Source organism: Schistocerca americana, chromosome X (genome assembly GCF_021461395.2).
Source record: "Schistocerca americana isolate TAMUIC-IGC-003095 chromosome X, iqSchAmer2.1, whole genome shotgun sequence".
Lineage (NCBI taxonomy): Eukaryota > Metazoa > Arthropoda > Insecta > Orthoptera > Acrididae > Schistocerca > Schistocerca americana.
The window spans coordinates 431,406,276-431,424,752 of record NC_060130.1 but is presented as its reverse complement, the minus strand read 5'-3'; the positions used below and the strand labels follow the sequence as shown (position 1 = coordinate 431,424,752).

General features: G+C 46.4%; 1 protein-coding gene across 1 annotated transcript in view; it reads left to right on the top strand.

Annotated features, from left to right (window-relative positions):
• The window catches only part of LOC124555637 (UPF0587 protein v1g245604), a 138,393-nt gene extending 121,825 nt beyond the window's left edge, over positions 1-16,568 (top strand). Inside the window, exons 5-6 of the mRNA XM_047129615.1 lie at positions 3,806-3,912; positions 16,373-16,568. Of these exons, the coding sequence (XP_046985571.1) occupies positions 3,806-3,912; positions 16,373-16,507 (242 nt within the window). The 3' untranslated portion in view covers positions 16,508-16,568. The remainder of the gene's footprint in view (positions 1-3,805; positions 3,913-16,372) is intronic.
• Positions 16,569-18,477: the final 1,909 nt, after the last annotated feature.

The window sequence follows — 18,477 nt, the reverse complement described above, 5'->3', positions numbered from 1 at the left end:
GCTGCCTGAAGAACTGTGCATCCTCAACTCTGGTGCTCCCACTCATTTCTGTACTGCTTCTGGGTCGTCATCAGCTATTGACCTTTCCTTTTGCTCTCCAGCACTCGCGGATTCTGCTCTGTGGGAGGTTGCTGCTGACCTCCATTCTAGTGACCACTTCCCCCTTTGGATTTGCCTCCTGGATGAGGCTATGGCATTACCAGTGCCGCCCCGGTGGCACCTCTGCAGAGCTGACTGGACACTTTTCAGCTAACTGGCTGTTTTGGAACACCGTGCCAGCGTCCACGAATGGGTAGACCATGTTACAGCCGTGATCTCCCATGCTGCTGAATTGTCAATCCCAAGGTCATCCGGTCATCCCAAGAGGCGCCCTGTCCCTTGGTGGACCACTGAGTGCCGCTCGGCCATCCGAGCCCGCCGTGCAGCTCTGCGCCACTTCAAGTGCCGTCCCTCAGCTGACAATCTTGCAGCCTTTTGGGTGGCAAGGGCCAAAGCGCGGCGAGTGATTAAAGAGAGCAAACGACGGTCATGGCAATCGTTCTTGAACTCCATCTCCCGCTCCACTAGTTCTACGAAAGTATGGGCAGCCATCAGGAGGATTTCCGGGAAACTCGGCCAGCTACCTGTCACGGCATTGCTGCATCAGGGAAGTCTTCTCACGGCGCCGAGAGACATTGCCCAGACACTGGCCATGCATTTTGCGGCATCTACCACCACTATTAACTGTGATCCAGATTTCTGCCGCTACCGCACTGCCATCGAGAGGGGTCACTTGGACTTCCGGTCCCCAAATTCTGAACCCTACAATTGCCCCTTCACAATGTGGGAACTGGATTCGGCGCTGTCTGTGGCTCATGATACTGGGCCTGGTCATGATCAAATCCGGTACAGCATGCTGCAGCACTTGTTACTGCCATCCAAGGAAGTTCTCCTGAATTGTTTTAATATGATATGGTTATACGGCACGTACCCTGACTCGTGGAGGGAGGCGATTTTGATTCCCCTCCTCAAACTGGGGAAGGACTGAGCGCTTCCCGGTAGTTATCGGAGTATTGCTTTGACGAGCTGTGTCGGGAAGACGTTGGAACGTATGGTGAACCGTCGCCTGGTTTGGCTACTCGAGACCAGGCAGCTCCTTACCCCTCTCAGTGTGGCTTTTGGAGATGTTCCACTATAGACAACTTGATCCTGCTTGAGGCGGCCATCCAGCAGGCCTTCCTACGTAACCAGCATTGTCTAGGTGTATTCTTTGATATTAATAAGGCGTATGACACTACTTGGCACCGCCTTATCCTCAATCAACTCCATGAGTGGGGCTTTCGTGGCCGTCTCCCCATCTTCATTCGGTCCTTTCTTTCCCACCGCCTCTTTCGATATCGGGTTGGTACTGTGTTTTCTGATTTGTACGTGCAGGAGAATGGTGTTCCTCAGGGAAGCGTTTTAAATGTCACCCTCTTTGCCGTCCCCATTAACAGTATCGCGTCCACTATCCGGAGTCCTGCCCAATGCTCCTTGTTTGTGGACGATTTTGCTGTTTTCTGTTCTTCCTCTAGTCTTGTCACTGCTAGTCGGCAGTTGCAGCTTACAATAAAGCAGTTAGAGGCATGGACTGCGCAGACGGGTTTTACCTTTTCTGCAGACAAATGTGTGTGTGTGTTCATTTTAATCGTTCTCGACGTCTTTCTACCTCCCCTGAATTGCATCTGAGGGACACCATTCTTCCTTTTAGAGACACTGTGAGGTTCCTGGGCCTCACTTTTGATTCAAAGTTGTCGTGGTTGCCTCACCTTAAAGACCTCAAGGTGCGGGCACTGAAGGCACTGAATATTTTGAAGTGTCTGAGCCATTGGTCCTGGGGAGCAGATCGGGCGCGTCTGCTGCAATTTTATAAGGCTTTCGTCCGATCGTGTCTTGACTATGGTTGCACCGTGTATGGGTCAGCAAGGCCTTCGTATCTGAAGATTCTTGACGCAGTACACCATGAGGGTATCAGGCTGGCCACTGGTGCCTTCCGTACCAGTCCCATCCCCAGCCTGTGTGCTGAGACAGGGGAACCGCCGCTCGCCATCCGGCGGAAACTCCTCATGGTGCGACGGGTGTGTCAATTCCTTGCCTGTCCTACCTCCCCTGCGTACCCTACCGTTGCCCGACCGCCTATGGAACGTCTCTTTTCCAGTCGTCCCAGGGCAACGAGACCATTTGGGATTCGTGCCAAGCATTTGCTTGAGTCCCTTGGTGTGGAACGTGTGGCCCCTCAACGACAAGGTTTTACCCGCCTGCCTCCCTGGTTGCTCCAGAGGCCCAGCGTCCTTTTAGACTTGTCGGAGTACCGGAGGAGCTGCACTCCTGCATTTGTTTTTACCTCCTTCTTTTCCGATATTTTACACCAGCATCCCGGCCATGTACCAGTATTTACGGATGGCTCTAAACAGGAGGACTCTGTTGGTTGTGCTGTTGTTTTCCCTGATCGAGTCGTCAAGTTAAGACTTCCTGCAGCGTTTGCCATCTTTGATGCCGGATTGTTTGTGATCTTGCGGGCTTTGGAGCAGATGAGATGTGTTCCCAGTCTTAAGTTCCTCATCTGTTCTGACTCCCTGAGTGCCCTTCAGACCATGCAACACTTGTACCCAGCAGATACGGTCATCCAGAACATCCATGATGCCCTACTCCACCTGCAACGGCAGGGGAAGGAGGTTTCTTTCTGCTGGGTGCCGGGGCATGTGGGTATTAGGGAAAACGAACTGGCGGATGTGGCTGCCAAAGATGCATGTTCCCTCCCTCACATTGTTGAATGTGCCGTCCCCCTCCATGCTGTTACCTCCCTCCTGCGTTTTCGTGTTATGCGTCAATGGGAAGAGGAGTGGCTGGCAGTCGGTGACAATAAGCTGCGTCTGGTCAAGGCCACCACGCGGCCATGGCGTACGTCCTACCAGTCATGCAGGCGGGATGAGGTTCTCCTCACTCGCCTCCGCATCGGGCACAGTCCCTTAACACATGGTTTTTTACTCCGGCGGGAGGACCCCCCAATCTGCAGTGCTTGTGGCGTCCAGATTACTGTCTGTCACATTTTACTTGACTGTATTTTATTCTCTGACCAGAGGGCGGTGGTTTCCTTGACACCGGATTTGCCCTCTATTTTGCAAGACGACGCAACGACTGTGGTTAAGGTCTTACGGTTCTGTGTCCTGTCCAATTCGTTGCCTCGGATTTTAGGGAGAGGATTTTAATGGGCTGCTGGGTGACTGGCTCACCCAGATTTTAGGTAAGAGGTTCGCCAGTCACTATTACCTCCTTCTTTCCTTTCGGTTTATTTTCTCTTTTCCTTGTGTTTCCTTTCCTTTTTTAGTGCGTTTCTTCTCCTTTTGTTTTGCTTCTGTCTGTGAGGATGTGGCACTGCATCAGGTCTGTGTCTTTTAGCCGTTCTCCTTGTTTGCTGTCCGTCTTAGTCCCTTCACTACCTCTGTTCCTGTTTTTATGCGTTTGGGCGCTGATGACCACGCTGTTTAGTGCCCGTAAACCTCAAACACACACACACACACACACACACACACACACACCTACCTGTTATTGTATTGCTGGTAGCACAGTTGGTGGAATTGAGCATGAGCAACAGGAAGAGCTAGTGTGAGCCACCAGTGCTACACTCCAGTGTGAACGTGTTAATGCACAAATGATTTGTTAACCTTATTTGTTCTGTAACACGTAGTTCAGGACTTGGATGGGTGGCCTCTGTGTATTATACCTGAATTATAAATCTGTCTCTGATTTCAATACTTAAATTGCATTTTTTTCTCTTTTGATTCAGTTATTATGGAGGACTCCATGAAGCCATATGATGGAAACAGAAATGATTTCCAGCCTATTGCAACGTTTGAGTGTCGTGGGATTGAATTGATTGGCATTAGACCAGGTGTAAGTACTTTTATTTAATTAAGTGCTAAGTGTAATGGGAGTAAATATGGTGCAATTGTTAAAGAAAGCTACTCACTGTGTTGGGGAAACGCTGAACAGTAGTACACCTGGCCCCCTCTTCACTCCCACTTCTCCACCCTCACAGTGGTCCTGCATGCCAACTGGACTTTAAGAGGAAAGCAAGTTCAGCTACTTGTTCACTTCTCTATCTAATGTCTACATAGTGAGTGGTTCTCTGTACCTTTATATCATACACAGAATGTTCTATAACCGTGAAAATGACTACAAGGAATTCGTGAAAATTTCTTCAGTTCAGAGAATTGATATATCTTTCTGACTTTTTCACATACTGCATTGATTCATAGTACGGCGTACTTGTAAACTCCATGAAACATTCTGAAAAATGAGTACAGATCAGTGGACAAGAACAACGTAACAAATGATACAGTATTTGAAAGATAAAGTCTCAGTTTTTTTTTGCACCCTTCATCACACAGCACACATCTAATCTGTAGTCCAGTTATGCCCATCATCCCTGACTCAGCATATAAAAAATGACAGTAAGAACAGCTGCTGCAGTGTGGCGCCGGCCGGAGTAGCCGAGCAGTTCTAGGTGCTACAGTCTGGAACCACGCGACCGCTACGGTCGCAGGTTCGAATCCTACCTCGGGCATGGATGTGCGTGATGTTCTGAGGTTAGTTAGGTTTAAGTAGTTCTAAGTTCTAGGGGACTGATGACCTCAGAAGTTAGGTCCCCTAGTGCTCAGAGCCATTTTTTGCAATGTGGCGTTGCAGGTCTAAGAGTTTCTGTGGTAGATGACCTGCAATTTATACATCTACATCTACATTTACGTCTACATTTATACTCCGCAAGCCACCCAACGGTGTGTGGCGGAGGGCACTTTACGTGCCACTGTCATTACCTCCCTTTCCTGTTCCAGTCGCGTATGGTTCACGGGAAGAATGACTGCCGGAAAGCCTCCGTGTGCGCTCTAATCTCTCTAATTTTACATTCGTGATCTCCTCGGGAGGTATAAGTAGGGGGAAGCAATATATTCGATACCTCATCCAGAAACGCACCCTCTCGAAACCTGGCAAGCAAGCTACACCGCGATGCAGAGCGCCTCTCTTGCAGAGTCTGCCACTTGAGTTTGTTAAACATCTCCGTAACGCTATCACGGTTACCAAATAACCCTGTGACGAAATGCGCCGCTCTTCTTTGGATCTTCTCTATCTCCTCCGTCAATCCGATCTGGTACGGATCCCACACTGATGAGCAATACTCAAGTATAGGTCGAACAAGTGTTTTGTAAGCCACCTCCTTTGTTGATGGACTACATTTTCTAAGGACTCTCCCAATGAGTCTCAACCTGGTACCCGCCTTACCAACAATTAATTTTATATGATCATTCCACTTCAAATCGTTCCGCATGCATACTCCCGGATATTTTACAGAAGTAACTGCTACCAGTGTTTGTTCCGCTATCATATAATCATACAATAAAGGATCCTTCTTTCTATGTATTCGCAATACATTACATTTGTCTATGTTGAGGGTCAGTTGCCACTCCCTGCACCAAGTGCCTATCCGCTGCAGATCTTCCTGCACTTCGCTGCAATTTTCTAATGCTGCAACTCCTCTGTATACTACAGCATCATCCGCGAAAAGCCGCATGGGACTTCTGACACTATCTACTAGGTCATTTATATATATTGTGAAAAGCAATGGTCCCATAACACTCCCCTGTGGCACGCCAGAGGTTACTTTAACGTCTGTAGACGTCTCTCCATTGATAACAACATGCTGTGTTCTGTTTGCTAAAAACTCTTCAATCCAGCCACACAGCTGGTCTGATATTCCGTAGACTCTTACTTTATCAGGCGACAGTGCGGAACTGTATCAAACGCCTTCCGGAAGTCAATAAAAATAGCATCTACCTGGGAGCCTGTATCTAATATTTTCTGGGTCTCATGAACAAATAAAGCGAGTTGGGTCTCACTCGATCGCTGTTTCCGGAATCCATGCTGATTCCTACATAGTAGATTCTGGGTTTCCAAAAACGACATGATACTCGAGCAAAAAACATGTTCTAAAATTCTACAACAGATCGACGTCAGAGATATAAGTCTATAGTTTTGCACATCTGCTCGACGACCCTTCTTGAAGACTGGGACTATCTGTGCTCTTTTCCAATCATTTGGAACCCTCCGTTCCTCTAGAGACTTGCGGTACACGGCTGTTAGAAGGGGGGCAAGTTCTTTCGCGTACTCTGTGTAGAATCAAATTGGTATCCCGTCAGGTCCAGTGGACTTTCCTCTGTTGACTGATTCCAGTTACTTTTCTATTCCTTGGACACTTATTTCGATGTCAGCCATTTTTTTGTTTGTGCGAGGATTTAGAGAAGGAACTGCAGTGCGGTCTTCCTCTGTGAAACAGCTTTGGAAAAAGGTGTTCAGTATTTCAGCTTTACGCGTGTCATCATCTGTTTCAATGCCATAATCATCCCGGAGTGTCTGGATATGCTGTTTCGAGTCACTTACTGATTTAACGTAAGACCAGAACTTCCTAGGATTTTCTGTCAAGTCTGTACATAGAATTTTACTTTCGAATTCACTGAACGCTTCACGCATAGCCCTCCTTACGCTAACTTTGACATCATTTAGCTTCTGTTTGTCTGAGAGGTTTTGGCTGCGTTTAAACTTAGAGTGAAGCTCTTTTTGCTTTCGCAGTAGTTTCCTAACTTTTTTGTTGTACCACGGTGGGTTTTTCCCGTCCCTCACAGTTTTATTCGGCACGTACCTGTCTAAAACGCATTTTATGATTGCCTTGAACTTTTTCCATAAACACTCAACATTGTCAGTGTCGGAACAGGAATTTTTGTTTTGATCTGTTAGGTAGTCTGAAATCTGCCTTCTATTACTCTTGCTAAACAGATAAACCTTCCTCCCTTTTTTATATTCCTACTAACTTCCATATTCAGGGATGCTGCAACGGCCTTATGATCACTGATTCCCTGTTCTGTACATACAGAGTCGAAAAGTTCGGGTCTGTTTGTTATCAGTAGGTCCAAGATGTTATCTCCACGAGTCGGTTCTCTGTTTAATTGCTCTAGGTAATTTTCGGATAGTGCACTCAGTATAATGTCACTCGATGCTCTGTCCCTACCACCCGTCCTAAACATCTGAGTGTCCCAGTCTATATCTGGTAAATCGAAATCTCCACCTAAGACTATAACATGCTGAGAAAATTTATGCGAAATGTATTCCAAATTTTCTCTCAGTTGTTCTGCCACTAATGCTGCTGAGTCGGGAGGTCGGTAAAAGGAGCCAATTATTAACCTAGCTCGGTTGTTGAGTGTAACCTCCACCCATAATAATTCACAGGAACTATCCACTTCTATTTCACTACAGGATAAACTACTACTAACAGCGACGAACACTCCACCACCGGTTGCATGCAATCTATCCTTTCTAAACACCGTCTGTACCTTTGTAAAAATTTCGGCAGAATTTATCTCTGGCTTCAACCAGCTTTCTGTACCTATAACGATTTCGGCTTCGGTGCTTTCTATCAGCGCTTGAAGTTCCGGTACTTTACCAATGCAGCTTCGACAGTTTACAATTACAATACCGATTGCTGCTTGGTCCCCGCATGTCCTGACTTTGACCTGCATCCGTTGAGGCTGTTGCCCTTTCTGTACTTGCCCAAGGCCATCTAACCTAAAAAACCGCCCAGCCCACGCCACACAACCCCTGCTATGCGTGTAGCCACTTGTTGCGTGTAGTGGACTCCTGACCTATCCAGCGGAACCCGAAACCCCACCACCCTATGGCGCAAGTCGAGGAATCTGCAGCCCACACGGTCGCAGAACCGTCTCAGCCTCTGATTCAGACCCTCCACTCGGCTCTGTACCAAAGGTCCGCAGTCAGTCCTGTCGACGATGCTGCAGATGGTGAGCTCTGCTTTCATCCCACTAGCGAGACTGGCAGTCTTCACCAAATCAGATAACCGCCGGAAGCCAGAGAGGATTTCCTCGGATCCATAGCGACACACATCATTGGTGCCGACATGAGCGACCACCTGCAGGTGGGTGCACCCTGTACCCTTCATGGCATCCGGAAGGACCCTTTCCACATCTGGAATGACTTCCCCCGGTCTGCACACGGAGTGCACATTGGTTTTCTTCCCCTCTCTTGCTGCCATATCCCTAAGGGGCCCCATTACGCGCCTGACGTTCGAGCTCCCAACTACCAGTAAGCCCACCCTCTGCAACCGCCTGGATCTTGCAGACTGAGGGGCAACCTCTGGAACAGGACAAGCAGCCATGTCAGGCCGAAGACCAGTATCAGGCTGAGACAGAGCCTGAAACCGGTTCGTCAGACAAACTGGAGAGGCCTTCCGTTCAGCCCTCCGGAATGTCTTTCGCCCCCTGCCACACCTTGAGACGACCTCCCACTCTACCACAGGTGAGGGATCAGCCTCAATGCGGGCAGTATCCCGGGCAACCACAGTCGTAGTCCGATCGGGGGATGCGTGGGACGAGCTGGCCGTCCCCGACAAACCCCCATCCGGAAACCCACAGTGATGCCCATTGGCAACAGCCTCAAGCTGTGTGACCGAAGCCAACACTGCCTGAAGCTGGGAGCGAAGGGATGCCAACTCAGCCTGCATCCGAACACAGCAGTTGCAGTCCCTATCCATGCTAAAAACTGTTGTGCAAAGAACGTCTGAACTAATCTACAGAGAGCGCAAACAAATCGACACAAAATTTAAACGGTTATTAAAATACAAGATTGCCTAGTAAATGCAGTAATGCTGCTACTTCCGCACTGCTGACACACTGCTCGGCGGCAGAAGGAGACTACGCGATTTTACACTATTCAGGTACTAAAATGTGATGCTACAACTCTCAAATACTATAATACGCCAGAAATTTATGAATTAGACAATGCAAGTACCAAAAACACGCAAAGAAATTAAGAATTAAACTATGTAACAAATGAGTGAGCTAGGAGTATACGACTTGCTGCTGCAGCTGCTTATCCAATGACGGCACGGAGCACACTGACTGTGACCAACCAACACTGGCCGTTGAAAACAAAAACAGAAGACAAACAACTACGCGAATTTACACTATTCAGGTACTAATTCTTCAGGATTTTCCAGACTATTGGTTGGGGGATTTTCAGTTCTACACTAGCTCGATAGTAAAGTTTCTGTAACTTCACGACATCACATCCCACACACGGTCCGTTGTCTATTCTGACAAGCATGCTCGTCCTAAATTTTTTGTGTCACACAACCAGCCATCATCTTCGATATTCTTGTAGTACTTCACAATACTATTTTAAACTGGTGGTGTCTTGTGAAACTTGCCATGAAAAACTCTTTACATATTCACTACCAATTGGCAGTGGGCAAATTCTAGCACACAGGAAGCTCTCTCTGCATGGCTCACTGATATTTTCAGCAACTGTGCGTAGTGGAGCCCCTGCCAGGAGCTTTCCAAACTAACCTGCCATCACTGTGTGTGTCTTTCACATGCTGTATCATATACTGTGTTAAGTTTAACCATTTACCTATTCCAATTTTTAAAAATGTTTCATGGACTTCATGTACCTTGTATTTTATTACCCTATGGAAAAATTAAAATGAACGCATGCCTAAATACCCAACAGAATGACTATTGTTTGTCTCGAAATTTACAGTGTTTTTGTATTTAAAGTTGAAGTTATATGATAGAGGAACAAAGAAAAAAAATTGTTTTGTTTTCAGCTTTATATATAAGGAATGAATGGGAAATTATTTTATCATCCAATAGTATCCATTTGACACCATGCTGGACAATATGGGGCGTCCCAAGAGAAATGGTCAGTATGCAGGGATATGACAGGAACATTCATTCAAAGCAAAAAAGTCTGGACGCTAAAAGCCATACCTCAAGATACATGAGCTCTTCTTCATCCTCAGTACTGTAAAACAAACCTCTTCTACTGCGAGCTCTTTGCTTTCCATATTTTGAGAGGTGGTAGTATGGACCAAAACAAGGGAAAAAAGTCCAGTAAACATGGACTAGAAAGTGCATACCTTAAGAGCTATAAGCAACTGTTCATGTTTGCTACTGTGAAACAAATCTTCCATTAAGCAAGTGGTCATTGCTCTTAAGGCATGCATTTGATAGTCCATCTTTAGTAGATTGTTTTCCTTTGAATGATATTTCCTGTCATCTCACTGAATATTGACCATTCCCCCTGGAACAATGCTTTCTCACCTAGATATGAGAAGAATAGAACTTTTCTGAGCGGTATATAACAAAACAAGTCATCTGTAAATGAATTCCCTCAATATATAAGTTTTAATATAAGAGTAATAGGTATTATAAAAATTGTTGGACTTCAGAGTTTTTGAAAATGGATGTTGGGAAATACGAGGGCTATCCACAAAGTACATTACGTTTTCGTTTGTGTCCGTTAGGGGCAAGGCTAGCACGACCATCTTGGTGTCATGGCATTCCGCCGCTCAGTCGGCATCCTGCCATGCTAGTGAGAGGTTCGTGCTGTACTCTGTTGAGTTACTGTGACAGATTGAAATGTTAGCGTTAATTGAAAATGGCGCGAAGTGTGAAGTGCATGCTGTAATAAGGTTTATGACTGCAAAAAACTGTACACCGATAGAAATCTATCGGCAGCTTTGTGAAGTGTATGGGGACTACATAATCACTGAAGGTGGAGTGCGTCAATGGGTCATAAAATTTAAAAATGGCCGAACTAACGTTCACAACGAAGAGCGAAGTGGAAGACCCAGCATAGTGACTGCCGAACTTGTCGAAAAAGTCGATGCCGCGGTCTGTGAAAACCGTAATTTCACAATAACGGAACTCTCTGAGTTTTCCACAAATTTCACGAAGTTTGTTGCACGAAATCATTACCGAAAAGCTTGGTTACCACAAGTTTTGTGCAAGATGGATACCAAAAATCTTGACAGAGATTCACAAAAATCAGCGAATGGCTGCTGCGTTAACGTTTTTGGACGCTTACGAGAAAGATGGCGACTCATTACTCGCTCGCATCGTTACTGGTGAGGAAACATGGGTTAAGCATGTGAACTGCAAGACAAAATTGCAGTCAATGCAGTGGGGGCACACAAATTCCCCCCAAAAACCCAAGAAATGCATGCAGACAATGTCGGCAAGGAGGGTGATGGCGACTGTCTTTTGGGACAGAAAAGGTGTGATTTTTGTGGATTTCCTGGAAAGAGGCACTACAATAAAGTGTCAAAGGTATTGCCAAATTCTGCACAACCTCAGAAGAGCAATACAAAACAAGCGCAGGGGAAAGTTGGGCTCAAAGATCTTGCTGATTCACGACAACGCCCGGGCTCACACGGCAAATGCCAATCGTGAAGTTCTCGTATCTTTTAAGTGGGAGTTGTAGTCCCGACCTGGCACCGAGCGACTTCCACTTATTCCCAGCAATGAAGAAGTGGTTGGCTATGCAGCGTTTTGATGATGACGCACAGCTTCAAGAAGAGGTAACCACATGGTTGAAGGCGCAGGCTGCCGAAATTTACGACGAAGGAATTTCCGACCTCATCCATCGCTACGATAAGTGCCTTAATTTAAATGGCAGCTATGTAGAAAAGTAGTATTTAAGTGTGGCTTTCATCTGTATATAATAAAAAAAATTTCCAATACTTTATTTATTTTTAATTCCAAAACGTAATGTACTTTGTGGATAGCCCTCGTATTAAGGATACTGTAGATGAAGGCATGCTAAGTATTTGGGAACAAAGTATGTGGTGTGAAGAATCTCAAAATAAGATATGTGAAATGAAAGACATTGTTTTTCCAGGCAGCTTTAGGTTGTGCAGTGGTTGTACTGAGAGATGTGACATTTTGGCAGCACCATAAGAAATGTCTAGTTTCCTAATTTACCCTCTGGAATAGCCCGGGCTCATGGGTCTTGCTCCTGCCGCCTCCCCAGGGGGCTCACAACTCTTTTGTGAGTATGTGCTTGGCGACCATGGAACCCCAGCCTTTGCAGCATTACTTCGTTTCTGTGCATTCCTTCTCGGCCACAAAGCCCTTCGTCGTTGTGGAGAACATAGAAGACAATTTTGGAGGAGTGGCAGCCATGTCTAAAATGAAAAGTGGGTCAGTTTTGATCAAAACAGCATCCCCTTCCCAGCCATGAGTGCTGCTCACTCGTAACAAGCTGAGTGACGTACCGGTGACTGTCACTCCTCATAATAGTGTAAATATGATTCAGGGCGTAATTTTCCACAGAGACTTACTCGTGCACTCTGACGATTGCTACGCACCAAGTTGGAGTGATGGGGTATACACTTCATACATCGTGTCCCTCGTACGGGGACAAAGGACAGTAGGGTTGCTACTGGTGCCTTCAGCTGGACCTTTGAAGGCGATTCATTTTCTGAATAGGTTAAGGTAATGGTATACCAATCCTGTGGGGTCCTGCCCACTTGTCTTGTATAGGGTGACTAAAGGCTCCTTTGTTCTCAGATTGCTATACAACAATTCAAACAAATAACATTAATAGTTATATTTCAATAATTTGACAATACTTAGCTTTGTATTTAGAACAACTGTCGCAAGTGATGGGTGACATGCAAACAGTAATGTTCTTCACTACAGATAAAGTCCAAACAAGCAATGGATATGGATCACTAATAACTGATATTGTAGCACTCTCTGCTAATCTGTGGTAATACTGTCCACTTATGTCCGGCCTAGGCTGGCAGGAGCAACTCTTATATTCACTTTGGCTAGATGCCACTCTTATCGTGGTGACATCCTGGTCAGCACGCTATTGGCCGTCGTCGTCGTCTCACCACCTTCTCTGGTCTTGCATTCTTCTTCCCTGTTCCGGCGCTTGTGGTTACGCTAGAACAAATGCAATCTGAAACTGTATGTTACCCCCCCCCCCCCCCCCCCATGTGGTGCTTCAAGTGTTTGAAATTCAAGTGTATGTCTTTGTGTTGCAACCCTAGCCACCATCTGTAGAGATTGTGGGTGACTTCTGCTTGAGAATGCTCCTTTCCAGTCATTAATCTTTCCCTCTGCTGCCCTTGTCTTCTCCCACCCATCCACAATTACCTGTGTGGTAGTGACCACTTCCGATCTTCCTGTCACTCCCATGGACACCTGCCCAGATGGACTCTCAACAGTCACTGCTTTCGCTTCTGCTGTTGCCCTTGGCTCCCTGCTGCATGGAGATATCAATGAGGCAGTCCAGAATACAACTACTGCCATTTTTTGGACAGCTGATTCAGCAATTCCCTGCTCCTCGGGACCGTCCTGATGGAAGACAGTACCTTAGTAGTCATCAGAAATCGTAGACCCCATTAGACATAGGCGCGCTCTCTAGTGCCATTAACGGCACCCATCGATGGAGCATGTCATTTCCTTTAAGCGGCTCTGTGCCAGAGTCTGCCACCTAGTAAAGCAACGGAAGTGAGAATGCTGGGAACTGTAAGTTTCAACCATCAGACCCTGTAGCTCTCCTTTGCAGATTTGGCCAAAGATCAACTGTCTCTACAGATACCAGACACCTGCAGATGTGCCTGGTATCCCCTTGAATGGCACTGTCTACACTGACACAGATGCCGTCACCAAAAATTTTGCTCTGCATTATGCTCAAGCCTCTGCATCTGAGAATTATCAACCTTCCTTTGATGTCCTGAAACAGTGGGTGGAGCGAAAGTAATTGCCTTTTACTACACACCACCAAGAGTCAAATAATGCTCCATTCAGCAAGTTGGAATTTGTCAGTGTCGTAGTACACTGCCCTGATACAGCCCCACAGCCCCAGGGCCACATCGAATCCACAACTTTGGTTGTGGATTCTAGCACCTATTAGTCTATTGTCAGCATCAGATTCCTGCTATCTTTAACTGTGTCTGGAGCAAGGGCGAGTTCCCATCACAGTGGTGAGAAAGCATCATCATCTCAGTACTAAAACAGGGCAAGCACCCTCGAGAGAGGGACAGTTATTGCCCAGTTAGTCTCACCAATATTCCCTGAAAGTTTCTTGAACATATGATGAGCCGGCGGCTGTATTGTCTTCTTGCATCTAGGGGTTTTCTGGCTCAATCCCAGGGTGGTTTTCACCAAGGTCGTTGACAATCTGATTTACGTGGAGTCTGCCATCTGAATAGCTTTTGCTCGACATCAGCACCTTATAGCTGTCTTCTTTGAAATGCAATAAAGGCTTATGACGCCACATGGTGATACCACATCCTCGATACCTCAAATAAGTGAGATTCCAGAGTCAGCTCTGGAGTTTTATACAAAACTTCTTGTCTCATCATATTTTCTGGGTTCAGGTTGGTGCCTCCCACCGTCCTCCCCGTATCCAAGAGACTGGGTCCTGCAGGGCTCTGTACTAAGTGCCCCTCTTTGTAATAACAATCAGTGGTCTAACAGTAGCTGCTGACTCCTCACTGCCACCCTCCTTGTACACTGATGACTTTTGACTCTGTTATTGCTCCTCTAACATGGGTGTTGCTAAACATTGACTGCAAGGTGCCATACAAAAGATGCAGGCATGGTCCTCCACCCATGGCTTTTGATTTTCAGCTGCCAAGACTCATGCCATGTGCTCTGTAAGTATCTTACCTTTCACTGACAACCAGAACTTTACCTTGACAACCAACTTCTCAGTGTGGTGGGGACCTACTGCTTTTTAGGACTGGTCTTCAATGCTCGGTTGATGTAGTTTCCCCACATTCACCAGCTTAAGCAAAAGTGTTTTCTGCCCCTTAGTACACTTCGCTGTCTGAGTGGCACCATCTGGGGTGCAGATTGCAGTACCCATCTGCAGCTTTACAAAACTCTGATACAATGCCATCTTCCTCCTGGGAGTGTGGCATTACAGTTTGGTATCACCCTCAGCATTGTAGATACTATATCAGATACACCACTGTGGGGTTAGACTTGCGGAAGGTGTCTTTTGAACTATTCCTGCGAACAGCTTACATGTGGAGGCTAGGTATCCGTCAATGGTTTGTCAATTATGCTACACATGTTCACAGCTCGCGTAAACATCTTAAATACCTTCTGCTGTTTACAAACACAGAAATCCGTCTCCCGCAACAGCAGCCTAGATGAGGGATTATGATTGCAACCTGTCTCTGGTACCTCCTCACTGAATTCCAGTTGTTTTTTCTACCACTTCTCCTCCAGCCACATTCATATACACCTTGATGGTGCATCCCTTGGCCAAAGCTTTGTCTTGACCTATCACAAGGTCCAATTGGTCTTACGCCGTCAAGTTTTAGGGATCTGGAATGTGGAATGGCACACTCTGACTTCACCAAACTAACTACGGGTGATAAAGGAGACTACGAATCTGCGGAGGTCCTCCATGCAGGCCCCTCACTAGGACTCCTTTGCCGGCTCTGCATCAGCCACACTTCGCTGCTTCATGTCCATGTCCTCCACTGTGAGGACCCACCCACTCGGTTGTTGTGGTTACTGTTTGATGGTGGTTCACATTTTGCTGACTGTCCCGACCTAGGTGCCCTGCAGCGGATGCTTAATCTCCCTCACTTGCTACCGCTGGTGTTAGGAAACAATGCCTCAGTGCTTACTCACGAAAGGGGCTTTTACCAATCTGTTTAAGGGAGGGCCACTTAGCTTTATCAGCCCATTGGCAGATCACTTTGTTGCCTCCTCTGCCCAGACTACGCTGCAGCTCTTCGGGCTTCGTAGTCCACCCTGGCCCTTGTGTATCTTTTATCTATCTGTGGTTCTCATGCTCTGTCTGCATTGCTAGTCTGTTGTAGACAATTTTTGAGTGGGGTGTGTCTGGTAAGTTGCAGGGAGGGGGGTGGGGGTGTATTTCCCCTCATTGCACCCTTTCAGGGCTTGTGGCTGCTCTGCACTTGTGGCACCTTGCTTGCCTTTTTTGCTATATCTCCCTTTCGTCTTTTTTGCCCCTTATCTCATATTTGTTGATCTTTGGTAGACCTTGGGATTTTCTTTCCCTGGGCTTTGTGCAGTAGGCCATCTCTAATGTACAGTTATGTAGACTTGTCTGTTCGAGGAAAAAAGGACTGATGACCTAGTGGTTTGGTCCCTTTAACCAACCAACCATGGGCCATGAAGCATATAATTTGCAAGGTTGTACTTGAACGATATCTCAGAGTCATACATTGGTGGTGGTAAGCACCCCTTAAGATGTTGAATTCCACTTGTGGGAGTTAATCTAAAAAAACCATTGGGTTGTATAAAGTCATCCATTACTCTTAAGTGAGGCCTTCTGCTGTGTAGTTGCACAAAAAACCACTTTTATATTCATCTGAACATCATACTAAAGGAAAAATTCACAGTGAACGTTAGCAGTCTTTGTATACATCGAACTTTTGTTGCCATATAATAAATTATGGTACTGACATTTTTGTTGGAGAAATACTAATACATTGTGTGTTAACTTTCAGGGTGGTTGGATTGTAACAACAAAGAGGAATAATAGCACTTTCACTGATATCAATCTTGATGAAGATTATGTAGAATACAATGAAGAAGGTGTTTTAAGTATTTTGGATTTTGAGTGCCAAGTTAGAAGATCCTGAGTGAAATAAGTGTGTTATTATTGTACTGTGTTCAAATAAATTCTTAATATGTATTAAAAAACATTGATTTATCGTTCGTGTAGAGGAGATGTTGAGTCACCGACAGGCACGGTGAAAAGACAGCTATACATTTAACCTTTCAGCCAAAAGGCCTCCTCCTAAAATAGGAAATACACACACAGGCCGTACTGCGACTGTGCCTGGTGAGAGCAGCAATCTGGCATGAGTAGTGGGGATAAGGAGGTGGCATCGAGTGATGGATAGCAGGATAGGGGTGGGGAAAAGGTGCAGGGCTGCTTGTGGAAGTATTCAGCCGCGTGGTGGGAACAAAGTGGGACTGATAGGTGCAGTCGGGACATTTGGGAGGGGCTGAGGGGTGAGGGTGGGAATGGAGAGAAAAGTAGAGAAGGGGGAAAAACTAGTGGGTGCATTGGCATCATAGGAGGTTCTGTAGTTCTGGAATTGGAGCAGGGAAGGGGATAGATTGATGGAGGACAGGGACTAACGAAAGTTGAGGCCAGTGGTGTTACGGGAACATGGGAGATACTGCAGGGAGCGCTCCCACCTGCACAGTTCGGAAAAGCTGGTAGTGGTAGGAATAATGGCACAGGCTGTGAAACAATAGTTGAAGTGATGCACATCATGCTGGGCAGCATGCTTAACAACCAGGTGATCCAACTGTCCCTTGGTCACAGTTACGCAGTAGCCATTAATGTGGGCATACAGCTTGTTAGTTGTCATGCCCACGTAGAATGGCACAGTGGTTGCAACTTAGTTGTTGTTTCTTTACCATACAGTGCCCTGCTCATCTGTCAATGCCACCTCCCTTACACTGACATCCCCAATGCACATGTTCTTGCTGCTATTGAACTGTACCTTTCCCAATGCCCAACTGAGTCCAAACCTACGACCTCCTTCCTGGTCACCATGATCAACTAACTATATTCTCACCCACAATTACTTCTCCTTTGAGGGCAATGCCTACAAACAAATCTGGGGCACAACAAAGTGCAGGTGCATGGCACCATTCTATGCCAACCTGTTCATCTGCCACCAAGGGGAATCCTTCCTCACCATCCAGAAGCCCAAACTCCTCACCTAGTTCAGATTAACTGATGACAGCTTGGTGATATGGACCAAAGATGAGAATACCCTATCCACATTGCTCCAGGACCTCAACACCTTCTCCCCCATTTGCTTCCTCTAGTGCTCCTCAATAAGCCATCTTCCTCAATGTTGACGACTGCCTCAAAGATGGCTACATCAGTAGCTCTGTCCCTATGAAACCTACCAACTGCCAGCAATACCTCCACTTCGACAGCTGCCACCCATTCTATATGAAGTCCCTTGCGTACAGGCAAGTCACCCATGGTCATCACATCTGTAATGATGAGCAGTCCGTCTCCAGATATACTAAGGTTCACACTGAGACATTCACAGATCGAAATTACTCTCCCAACCTTGTACAGAAACAGATCTCCCATGCATTGCCTCTCTAGTTGCCTACAGCCTCCCACATACCCACTGTCTGGCCACAAGCAGCACTTCTCTTGTGACTCAGTATCACCCAGGACTGGAGCGACTGAATCACATTCTCTGCCAGAGTTTCGACTACCTTTCGTCATGCCCTGAAATGAGGAATATCCTTCGCATCCCTCTCACAGTGGTATTCTGCCTCTTGCCAAACCTACACAATATTCTTGTCCACCCCTACTCCAGTCCTGCTCCTAACCCCATGCCTCATATCCCTGCAATGGACCTAGATGGAAGATTTGTCCCATACATTCTCCCACCACCACATACTCCAGTCTAGTCACAGACATCTCCTATCCCATCAAAGGCAGCACTACTTGTGGAAGTAGTCTTCAACAAGTTTTCTGTCTGAATGGCCACCACCAGACTGTGGTGAAGAGATAGCTGGTTCACCAAGTTTCTGAGCATGCTGCCCAACATGATGCACGTCACTTCAA